This window comes from Doryrhamphus excisus, linkage group LG7 (genome assembly GCF_037039965.1).
Source record: "Doryrhamphus excisus strain RoL-2023G ecotype Guam linkage group LG7, RoL_Dexc_Guam_v1.1, whole genome shotgun sequence".
In the NCBI taxonomy this organism is placed as follows: domain Eukaryota; kingdom Metazoa; phylum Chordata; class Actinopteri; order Syngnathiformes; family Syngnathidae; genus Doryrhamphus; species Doryrhamphus excisus.
The window spans coordinates 16,063,530-16,075,047 of NC_136363.1; the positions used below are offsets into that span (position 1 = coordinate 16,063,530).

Sequence of the window (11,518 nt, forward strand, 5' to 3'; positions counted from 1 at the left end):
CCAGGCATTGACAGCTATGAAAAGGGGGGTACTTACAGCACAGATGGAGTAAGGAAGGCGGAAGTGAGAAGGGCTACACATGCTAATCTGTTTGTGCACAATTGTTCTGTTTTGCTACCACGTTATAGCCTTCCTGAAGAGCTATTCGAGAAGTTTACTCTCATAAATTTTCAATAATAAATTCGTAAATTTTGACTTTATTCTCAAAATGTCCGATTTTTTCAATGTGACTCTAATAGTCATATAAATGAGATAGCTTGGTGACAAATGTAAAAGGTAAAGAAAGAATATGCAGGGTGAAGGACCAATGGCAGTAAGAGACAATAAGAAGACATGAAGATGTTGTAGCTAGCACGACGAGGTAGAGGAACCAAGATAAAGACGTCATCTGCATCCACTGTTGCATCCAATTCCTCCCTCCCCATCTTGAAGCCACCCCCTCCCTCCGCACTTGAGCAAAGAAAACGCAGTGTTTATCATGTGAAATGGACTCACTTGCCCCCATCAGAGCCTTCCTCCCTCCCGACCGCCGTGCCGCACTCCTCATCCTCACTGCATGTGTGTGTGAGAGTGTGTGTGCGTTTGCCGGCATCAACACGGAGCCATCAGTCCCCCGGAGGCGATGGATGCACACACACCGCGCACGGAGCTCCTTCTGCCGCACGACTACTTGATGCTGCACCGCTAACAGGGTGAGTTCCATCTGCATGTTGTGTAACACGTGTGTTTTCTTATATCTAGTTAAATGTTGTGTAACAAGTGTTTTCTCCCGAGAAATACTCCCGGACATCAGTGCATGTGCACAAAGGACTCCCATTATTGACAAAGTTGTTGCATGGCAAGTTTTTGACAACGCCAACACAATTTTGTGCTTATAAAGAGGTACTGAGATCAAACGTTATCAGTGTAAAGGCAGCTTGATGAACAGCTTCTGTGTTGAGCAGAGGTGCCACATGAAACGCTCTGCGAGTAGCTGTGATGCAAATGTTGGAGTTAATATCAATATTGGATGTCAGAAAATCATCCAAAAAGGGATCTTGAGTTTTAGGGTATTTGGCAATGAAACATGAAATTATTTGTAATTAAAAAAAGAATAGTCTTCTTTAGACACTAGAAATCACTAGCACCTCTGCTGGTTGCAGCTAGGTAGTGCACTTCATTTCATCTTTATTCAACAATCAATTTCACTCAGAACTCTTCACAATCAGTTATTGGATGAATCGGTTATTCTGCTTATTTCTGTGGGTATAAATCCACTATGTATGCCATCCAACTGCAGTATGAACATCGGGTTGCAAATATCCGGGCTACTGTATACGTCATTGAACGGCCGTCCTTACAAAGACTTTAAAGGTACTCACGAATGTACGGAGTCATCAAATGGCGTGGTTTATCGTGCAAGACTTGGATAAAAGTTCTCTCCGATGTTGGAAAATAATTTTTAATGTTGGAATGTTGGAGCGCGAGGTTGAAAGTCAAAAGATCGAAAGATCGGTGCCTCATCTGCAGTAATACAGTCACTATACCAGACCACCATGGCAAAGAGAGAGCTGAGCCGGAAGGCAAAGCTCTAAATTTCCCGCCCTTGCCTATGATCATGAGCTTTGGGCCGTGCCCGAAAGAACGAGATTGCAGATGCAAGTGGCTGAAATAAGTTTCCTCCATGTGGTGGCTGGACTCACCCTAAGAGAGATTCCTAGTCCAGATTCCTCCCAGACACCTCCTTGGGGAAGTGTTCCGGACATGCCCAGCCAGGAGAAGGTTTCATGGATTATGTCTCACAGCTGGCCTGGGAACACCTTTGTGTCCTCCCAGTAGAAGTAAAGGAGGTGGCTGGGGACCAGGAAGTCTGGGCTTCGCTACAACGAGAGCTGTCCCCGTGACCAGTATAAGCGGAGGACACCAAGACATTCCCAGGCCAGCTGTGAGACATAGGTCTCTAATTTTGTAAAACAGACGCAGGCGCACCAACAAGGTGTGGCCATGCACTCTGCAATTTTCACGAGTGGCGCAGTCTGGCGCAACCACGCCTCCATCCCTCTCACCGCCACAAGTGGCAAATAGTGAGGGGAGAAGGCATGAGAGGATTTAACACAGCTGAGTGTAATCTTAACCAATCAAATGAGGGGCGATGTGGGCTATAAAAAAGCATCCAGCACAGCGATGAGTGATCTGTCTTGTGCTTTTTCTGGTAGAGTTTTCACTTCGATTTTTAGGGGGGGGCAAGCCATTTTTTATTATTCTGTGTACCTTTGAAATATCAGTCAAAATCAACAAAAAATGTCAGTTAACGAGGTGAAAAAAAATCCATGAATCCATGGAATGTGTGGGGATTCACTGTACAGTGTCGGTTAGCATATGCTAATTTTTTCCACAATTTTGCCTCTGTTTGTGTACATTTTCTACACATTTTTGAAGTGTTATTGATACACTGCTTGAGTCCAACTATGTATATTACTTACAAAATGGTCTTGTTAGCAGCCTATTAGCATGCATCCATTGGCCGTCTATGATGTCATCCATCGTTGACTCTGTAGCTGTTAACACTAAACCCGTTTTAATGCTTGTACACTTTCTGTTTTACATACATAAAACAATTCTAAAGGCAAAATAAATGAACATTTAAGGTTACGTTTACGTTTTTGCCAAAGACAGAATGTGTACAAGACCTCTTAATGAGGACTTAGTTGTGTTTAGCTGCATGCGCTCATCATGTCTAGATGTTAAACGTGAAGGTGTCTCCATCCCTTCCTCCTGCCATTTGCATGTGAGACAACTGGCTGCTGAGGCTGAGTGCACAGATTACAAGATTAGGATTGCTTTTGGCAAATACCACCAGCAAGATGGCCCACTTCCCCCCAAACCAGCTTTCCAATTTCACGGCTATTAGGCGAGCTATGAGTAGCGTCTGTTGCTGATGCAAAGAGACAGTGTCATATGTCAGCCAGACAGGTACAAAGCTGCTATTGTTATTACACGGCGGCCATTATGGATGATGCCCACTCACTGATCAATACAGCAGCAGTGTCGCCGCTGTAAGAGATCCGATATGAAGGTTTGTTTGTGTTGCTTTTCCTCAACCTGCCAAGAAATATTCACCTGCGATAGTAAACATATTCAGAAATGCAGCCAAGAACTGTTTGCTAACAAACACACAAATATCGATTCCGAGCCTCCAATTACACAAACAGTAGAGCCAACAGTTGTCATATTTGTGTCCTCTACACCAGTGGTGCCCAAACTTTTTCTCAGACATTTGACCTGAAGTCATGTATCTCCAAATACTGGAGTCCTGCATGGCCACATTTTGATAACGTTTCCATGAAAAGTGATAAATCTCACACTTTTCTTCCAGCCTGATTTTGGCATCCTTCGGTATAAATGTGAATTTAAAGGGGATTCGAACACCAATATAAATGAAATCTACACATTAAAACACTCTAAATGCATACAATAATCATGAAACTTTGTTCATGAAATCAATCATGAATCATGAAATCATGAATCATGAAAATTTGTTCACACAGAGCAATGAACAACTTCATGCTCTGTGTCCTTTCTGCTCTGTTCCCCTTGCACCTTGGGGCATTCAGGCGCACTCGTAACTGCTTTTTTTTTTTAATTGACATACCCCTATGACAAATGGTCTATACCCCTGGAAACCACTTTGGGAACCTTGGATCTACACATCATGACTTATTCCATCTGTGTATAATCTCATGACTAACTAACTAGTACTGGCATGTAAAATGAATGAAAGCATAGATATACAGCCAAAAGCAAAAGAGGACAAGGTCACAGAAGATTTTCCTAGGCAGGATGGATGGAGGCGGGTGACAGGAATACATTAGAGGAGATAGAGAGGGGGTCATTTCAGGAGAATTTATAGGTGTGAAATGATGACCTGTGATGAAAATGAATGTTTAATGACGTGTGTCTCAACACTTTGCATGATGTATGAATGAAAAGCCCTCCACAAAAACTGCATTAGCTTTATGACAGGCATCGCTTCATGCTGTGATGTGTCAAATGATGGACTAGAATTAGCAGAAAGGTCCTCCTTGGACGTCTCCTTTTCTTCAATTTTGGAATCCATGACGTCCTGTTTCGACACAAGTGTTTGAAATTTGAATAGCTATAAAATAATATACTACTATAATGGTGTGGAGTGTTAAGGTGGTAATATGTATTCTTCCACATTTCTTCCTGGTGTTATAATAGAATCCTTTGACTGACTTTGATGCCACTGAGAGGGTAGGAAGTCCCAGATTGCTGCAGGAGAGGCCTTTTACCGCCGGCTGAAATTGCACTTGAAAGATGCAGACAGCTCGCCTGACAACCCAAACGAAGAAGTCAAGTGGCTTTCACTGTCGTGTGCAAATCGCTAAACGTCCTCCGGAGAGCGCGACACGCTGGCGTACATCATCTAAATTTACCCGCCGGCGAGGGGAAAAGCGTATTTAACTTTTTCACGACATGCAGCTGAAACGCTGGCGCGGCACCGATCAAAAATGTGACAAGTGAGATTGCCGCTATGCTTCTCTGACCCCCCTACCTCCCCAGATGCAGAATGACTCGACTATCTCCGCCTCGGAATCATCTTGGCTGCCGGCCGCCACGACGTTTCCCAACAGCAGCGGCAACTCCAGCGGCGCTCCGGAGGGGGCCATCTACCAGCCTTTGTCCCTCTTCAGTGTACTGACGCTCACCCTGCTGGCCATGCTGGTGGTGGCCACCTTTGTGTGGAACCTGCTGGTGCTGGTGACCATCCTGCGAGTACGGACGTTCCACCGCGTGCCCCACAACCTGGTGGCCTCGATGGCCATCTCGGACGTGATGGTGGCGGCGCTGGTGATGCCGCTGAGCCTGGTTCACGAGCTCAACGGGCGTCTGTGGAAGCTGGGCCGTGTTCTATGCCAGGTGTGGATCTCCTTTGATGTGCTGTGTTGCACGGCCAGCATCTGGAACGTGACGGCCATTGCGCTGGACCGCTACTGGTCCATCACCAGACACCTGGAGTACACCCTCAAGACACGCAAGAAGATCTCCAACGTGATGATCGCCCTCACGTGGCTGCTGTCCTCCATCATTTCGCTGTCACCACTCTTTGGCTGGGGAGAGACATATTCCGAGGGCATGAAGTGCCAGGTGAGCCAGGAGCCGTCCTACACCATCTTCTCAACCTTCGGAGCCTTTTATCTGCCTCTCTGTGTGGTGCTCTTTGTCTACTGGAAGATATACAAGGCGGCCAAGTTCCGGATTGGCTCCCGCAAGACCAACACCATCACGCCTATGGCAGAGGTGATGATCAATATTTCATACTGTATCCATTTCCTCAGCAGCTTTGCCTGCAAATCCTGCATTAGATGATTTATAGCTGATGCTCTTGACCCACAAATCTCTGTTGCTATGCAATTATTCATATTTGGACTGATGAAGCTATTTCAGCTTTAATCAGCACAGGGACAAATATCCTGCTCATCACCTCCCTGTTGTGAATGAGCGTAGGCAGAAGGATATAAATATCAGCTTGGCAGCATCTTTAAGGGCCTTTGTGCACCTTGCTGCTTCTTCTCTAGCTCCAATCAGCATTTGCTAAAAAGCTGCATTGAGTCGTCAAGCCCTGGCAAAGATTCAATCAGGAAAATCTTTCAAAAGGTGACTCAATTCCCACAAAATGCAAAATGAGGGCCTCTGAGTCCTCTCCTTCCACTCTTATTACACCTTAAAAGAAAGAGTCATCAGTTATGCATGTGTTCATCACTTGGCCTCAAATTGGAATTGTTGGGCCAAGGAGGACTAATTGCCAGGATGAATTAGACCTGACTGTTGGCGCTTTTTAACTTCGAAGAACAGACAATCACTCAAGCAGCAATTAACGGCTTCAGTCTTTACTGGACTTTCACCTCCGGTCTTATTATAGAAACACCTCTCATAGTTGGAACAGGAGCTGTGGAAACATCAGAAAGCCTTCATACTTCATACTCACACGCACAAAGACACCTGCCACACAGCGTTAGGCTTGATGCAATCCACTGACAGCCTAGCAAGCTCCTCATTTGCTTTCTGTGGAGGTGGTTCCAATGAGCAGGAGACCTCCCATGAACTGTCTGTTGTTGTATTGGTCTAATCTGGTTTCAACCAGTCTTGGCTAGGTGGCTGAGCATCTCAGGCATTTGCACATTTGCCTCCGCATTGTCCTGCAATTGGCTGTGGTAAAGCGTGTCATGTAGGTAGCATGCCTGAAAAGGTTGAAGACTAATTGTAACACTTTTTCCGTACTAGTACTTACGCACTTGGCATGGAATTCATGACCGATCATTGTGACAAGAACAGTACTGTTTATATCCTGGGTTTTGACCATCAACTGGTGGGTTGGGACCCAAAAGTGGGTCACAGGTTTATGCCTGGGTTAAAAAAATATATATATCCCGTAATGACCCGATGTCTATGAACACACCTGACAACCTTGTCTATGCTATTCACTTCTTACTCTGCCACAGATACTGGATTTTCCAATATATTTTTTAACAAAAATCCGCTATTTGGGTAAATGATGGTGGGTCCTACAGCCAAACCAGTTGAGAACCACTGGTCCAGTGTAAAACATAATATGCATAGCATTCTCATGGGTATACACAGTCACCGCCACTTCCCGCATCCATGAAGCAGCCATAGCATTATTAGGTCCCGTTTTGTTCCACATCACCATAGGAATGTAAACATAAACAGAAATGACATAAACTACAAAGGGCACGGGTAGTGTGGGAATGGGAATTACTGACTAGTAGGCATCGCTTTCAGCAGTACAATTAATTATTAATGGAAATTCAAAAACAAAATCTACCGAAATCACTTAAGAATTCCCCTGGACTTTGCCCAAGAGGTAGTGGAAAAGTTAACCCAATGATACGTTGGTACACCCACATTGTTTAGGCACAGGTTGCGGTGCGTTCAGGAGTAGTTTACAACAATTGTAAAAAAATTCTGTTTGATTGAATTCTGATTGGAAGTCTCTCAGATGCTCCATCATTATGTTAAGAAATGTTTCTTTAAAAAGTGGTCAATTTGGCCGAACATGTTCTCTGTTAATCAGCTGTGACTTCATTTATTGAAGTTCCTGCCCTGAAGAGAAGGTGGGGGCTCAGCTGGAGCATGCAGAACGACTTAGCGAGTTTTGTATGCGAGTTGCGGTGCTCAGCAAAGACCAAACAAAAGCAAAAAAAAGTCAGCCTTGAGCTGTGCCTGGCAGCAGACAAAAGACAAGGAAGTCACTCATGATTATTGACAGCTGCTTCTGCTAGTTTGCTTCAGTTTTGTTTTTGCATGTCAGACAGATCCTGTTTTTACCATTTCAATCTTTTTACCTTTTGCACTTATTTTACCAGCAATCAGTGTGGACTTTTATGAGTCCACTTTTGCTCAGTATGTCAGAAGGAGATGTAGCTTGGCCGACTTTTATCATGGGATGTCATCCTCTGCACACATTGCGACAAAGTTGTCAACAAACTGTTAAGGAAAACAAAGTTACCGATGCAATGTCAGCATTATTAATGTGAGATATCTTTTATGGCAGGATTAGACTAGATTAGACTAGACTAGACCGAAAATGTGCTCTGTGCTGACGGGAGCAAGAGTAAAAGTGCCTCTCATCCTTATTTTGTGCAAAACTCAGCAGGCATCGTAAAACGTTACAATAACAAGCGGTATCACGCAAGAGGGTATAAATACACTCATACAACCTGAGCCACACACAAACACAGCTGCACTAGGATGCTCTGCTAAACTAAGCTAACTCCAGCTCTAGCTTCCATTCACAGTCCGACATGAGTTTTGATGCCAACTTTTACTAGTGTTTCAGGTCGCCATTTAACATATTTAGTTCGGGAGGGGACCGATTAGTGTTTGCGATTAGAGCCCGCCATGATCGAGTGGTCCATCCATTCGTCTTCTACCACTTATCTGGGTCGGGTTCCTCTTCCCAGCGACTTCACACAGCTCCTCCCAGCAGATCCCGAAGCCATGCCAACTGAGAGATATAGTCTCTCCAATGTGTCCTGGGTCTTCCCCGACCAGTCGGACGTGCCCTGAACATCTCTTCAGGCAGGCATGCTGACCAGATGCCGAAGCCACCTCATCTGGCTCCTCTCAATGCGAAGAGGCAGCAGTTCTACTCCTGGTTTCTCCCGGATGACAGTGCTTCTCACCTTATCTTTAAGGGAGAGCCCAGCCACGCTATGGAGAACAGTCATTCCGCTTGTACCTGCGATCGGTCACTACTCAAAGCTCATGACCGTAGGTGAGAGTAGGACGGGTAGGAACTTTGCCTTTAGGATCAGTTCTCCCTTCATCACATGAACATATGCAGAATCCACATCATTGCAGATGTTGCGCAAATTGGCCTGTCCATGTCGAAGTCCGAGTGGTCCACCAATGGCAGCATTTCATTCAGTATTTGTCAAGATTTAGCATTTAGCAGTTTTTATCATTTTTTATTGGCCAATTCCGTGGAGATTCTGCAGAAATCGTAGAGCCCTAAATAAGCCATCCCTCAAAATCCATCTTTTGTGGAGCAGCTGTGCTAATTGTTGACTTTGTTGTGCGATGGTGGCAGGTGAAGGAAGAAGCTCAGCGTCCTCAGATGGTGTTCACTGTGCGCCACGCCACGGTCACCTTCCAGACAGATGGCGACACATGGCGCGAGCAGAAGGAAAAGAAGGCGGCGCTCATGGTGGGCATCTTAATCGGCGTCTTCGTGCTCTGCTGGATTCCGTTCTTCATCACCGAACTCATCGTCCCACTTTGCTCATGCGACATTCCGCCCATCTGGAAAAGCATCTTCCTGTGGTTGGGCTACTCCAACTCCTTCTTCAACCCGCTCATTTACACCGCCTTCAACAAGAACTACAACAACGCCCTGAGGAACCTCTTCTCCAGGCAGCGTTGAGTCGCCCTCACCTGTCTTTCCCTAGAACTTATGACTTATGAGAACTGATCCTTCTCGTCATATTTGTGTTCCACCTCACAGCAGGCCCGAGGCAGCTGACTTCAAAGAGGCCAATGAATGAGTTTATTAAGAAGAAATGCTTTCCAACTCCCTTTTCAATTCTTTCATCATCAGCGTGTGTGCAGCTGCTGGGAATTGTTGCAAACATTTTACAAGAAGGTGGGGGGTTTAAAGGATGGAACGAATTGAAGCAGCAAACTACTGAGGGAGCCATTTTTGTACAAGCTCATGCTCATTACGTGTACAACATCAGGAGTGAAATAGAACTTGACTACTGCGACAGACGACTGACAAAATGAAAGAAACCAAAAGCTTAAAAATTAATAAAGCCTGCAAAATTTCATGGAATCCAACAAAGTCCAACAATGCTCGCACTCTCACTATGAATCGATCCACAAGACTCGATCATGTGGATGCTCAATTTAACGTGACGACACAGGAAGACACAGTGCTTGTATTGTAGCGCATTAGCTAGCTAATACAGTTTAATAGAGCCTCGCGCTGTTGTACAATTTCAGTGCAATTTGTGAGACCGGTGTGTCTTAAAGGGGCGGTAGCAGCATATGTGTCGTTTTTCCAGACAACTATTGCAAAGACGAAATGTGCACCACTACTGTTATTCTAGCCACTGCCGTATTGGAAGACTAAATTCTGCCCCTCATGACCATATATGTTCAAATTGTGAATGACATAATAGGGCAGGTACTTGGTTCCATTGTATATTCATATTTGCTATTATCTTTATGCTATAATTAATGGAGTTATGGTGAAGATTCCAACTCGTTTTTTGCCATGTCACTGAGTATCTCATTGTATACCGGGATTCTTATTCCTTTTTCAATTGCGTTTTGTATCTTTAAAAGGTGCTGCTAGAAAAAGCCTTGTGCATTCGATGACATTTTGCCCAACATCATAACCCCTTTTCTGTGTTCTTGGTAAACACCTCATGCTGGTAGTTTCTCAGAATGAGCAGAATTGGGATTCACCTATGCCTATAAAAGCCATGAAAAAAAATGCCTGGTTACTAACACGTGACTGCAGAGTGGATGGGTTTCCGGTACGAACCCCGTAGTGACAGTCCATCTGATCCCACTGGTCTGGGTCATCTTTTCTGGGTTCATTTTGTGTAGGTGGAAAAACTTCCCACCTCTGCTGGATTTGTTCGCGCTGACAATTCTTCATTTGTTGTGATGGAGTCTCTTGGAGCAGCGTCCTCTCCTCACCAGATAAACAAAGCCTTTCCATCAATGGCTCCGACATAGGCCAATGTTTCTCCCTCTCTTCTTGCCCGCTCAGCCTTCTAAAACCTGTAGCTCATCTTCCGCATGTTCAGGCTCATGAAGATACAGTTTTGGATCCTGATTTGGTCCAAAGTACTCGTTGGCGGCGGCTTTCACAAAGTCTGCCATAGCAAACTGAAGTCAATGCACCCAGTATTGCTTAAAATGGCCTAAATACTATAAGAAATACTAAGTTACATGTTATGATGAGCGTACCTGTTACTACATGGTTACAGCATGTATATAAAATGATTTTTAGAGAGCTTCACAGGCGGAATAGGTGAAACTCAATTATGTCCATTCTTAGTGAAAAACTGCCAGCACAAGCTATTTTTGTGGCGTATCTTCGGATTTTCCAAATGAACAAAAATTATTTCTTCATTGGCTGCAGATGAAAATGTCTTTAAGATGACAGGAGTTTTTTTTTTTTGCAGCACAAAAGTTCACCTGAGGACAAATCGGCACACCGCAGCTCACACACTGTTGATATACAATATTCCTGCATACATCACGGTGACATATGAAGCCGCACATATTGTTCTTTTCCCTTCGGTTTGAGGGAACTGGCAATGACCTGTATAGTAAACACACAACAATAGAAACCTCATTGAGTTGCTGCTAGGATACTGCATGACTTGTGTTGGAAGTTAAAAGACTCAGATAACAATTTATTCATAAAAGATGTTATTTTTCCCGTTGTGTTGCTTTATCTTGTTTACTTACATTTTACGTTTTATCTGATACCAGTGTGAAAAAAAAGATCCATACAAATGTTGCCTTAAATAGTAATTTCAATACGTCAATAATACAGTGGAACCTTGGTTAGTGTCATTAATTTGTTCCAGAAGGTCGGACCCCAAACACACATTAACCAAATCTATTTTCCCCATCAAAAAAACAATGTCAATCCAATTAATTTGTTCCAGATAACTAAAAATATTTAGTTTTAGAATAATAGTTTTCCATGCATAAAACAATTAGAATTGACATCAATGATGAATGAAAGGGATAAATAAACATTTAAGGTGACTTTTACCTTCATTGAACACGTGACTGTTCTCCAAGACACAGTGTGGAAGCGAGACACTACCTTCTTGGTTTGCCATGAGTTCATTCATTCATTCATTCATTTTCTACCGCTTATCCTCACAAGGATCGCAGGGGTGCTGGAGCCTATCCCAGCTGTCTTCGGGCGAGAGGCAGGGTACACCCTGGACTGGTGGCCAGCCAA

General features: G+C 44.2%; 1 protein-coding gene across 2 annotated transcripts; it reads left to right on the forward strand.

Moving 5' to 3' along the window:
• The first annotated feature begins 465 nt into the window (after positions 1-465).
• htr5ab (5-hydroxytryptamine (serotonin) receptor 5A, genome duplicate b) lies at positions 466-11,284 on the forward strand. Of its 2 annotated transcripts, XM_058060943.2 has the most exons (4): positions 466-692; positions 4,564-5,148; positions 5,236-5,301; positions 8,615-11,284. In XM_058060943.2, the coding sequence occupies exons 2-4, from the start codon at positions 4,564-4,566 to the stop codon at positions 8,945-8,947; spliced, it is 984 nt and encodes a 327-aa protein (XP_057916926.1). In that variant the 5' UTR covers positions 466-692; the 3' UTR covers positions 8,948-11,284. The 2 variants fall into 2 exon arrangements, with proteins under 2 accessions (XP_057916926.1, XP_057916925.1); XM_058060942.2 differs by having other exon boundaries at positions 4,564-5,301.
• The last annotated feature ends 234 nt before the right edge of the window (positions 11,285-11,518 follow it).

Excerpts from the sequence above, each read along its gene's own strand:
- htr5ab (XM_058060942.2), top strand. The coding sequence starts at position 4,564 with ATGCAGAATGACTCGACTATCTCCGCCTCGGAATCATCTTGGCTGCCG. Across the intron at positions 5,302-8,614 it reads CCATCACGCCTATGGCAGAG|GTGAAGGAAGAAGCTCAGCG; the intron begins GTGATGATCAAT and ends CGATGGTGGCAG.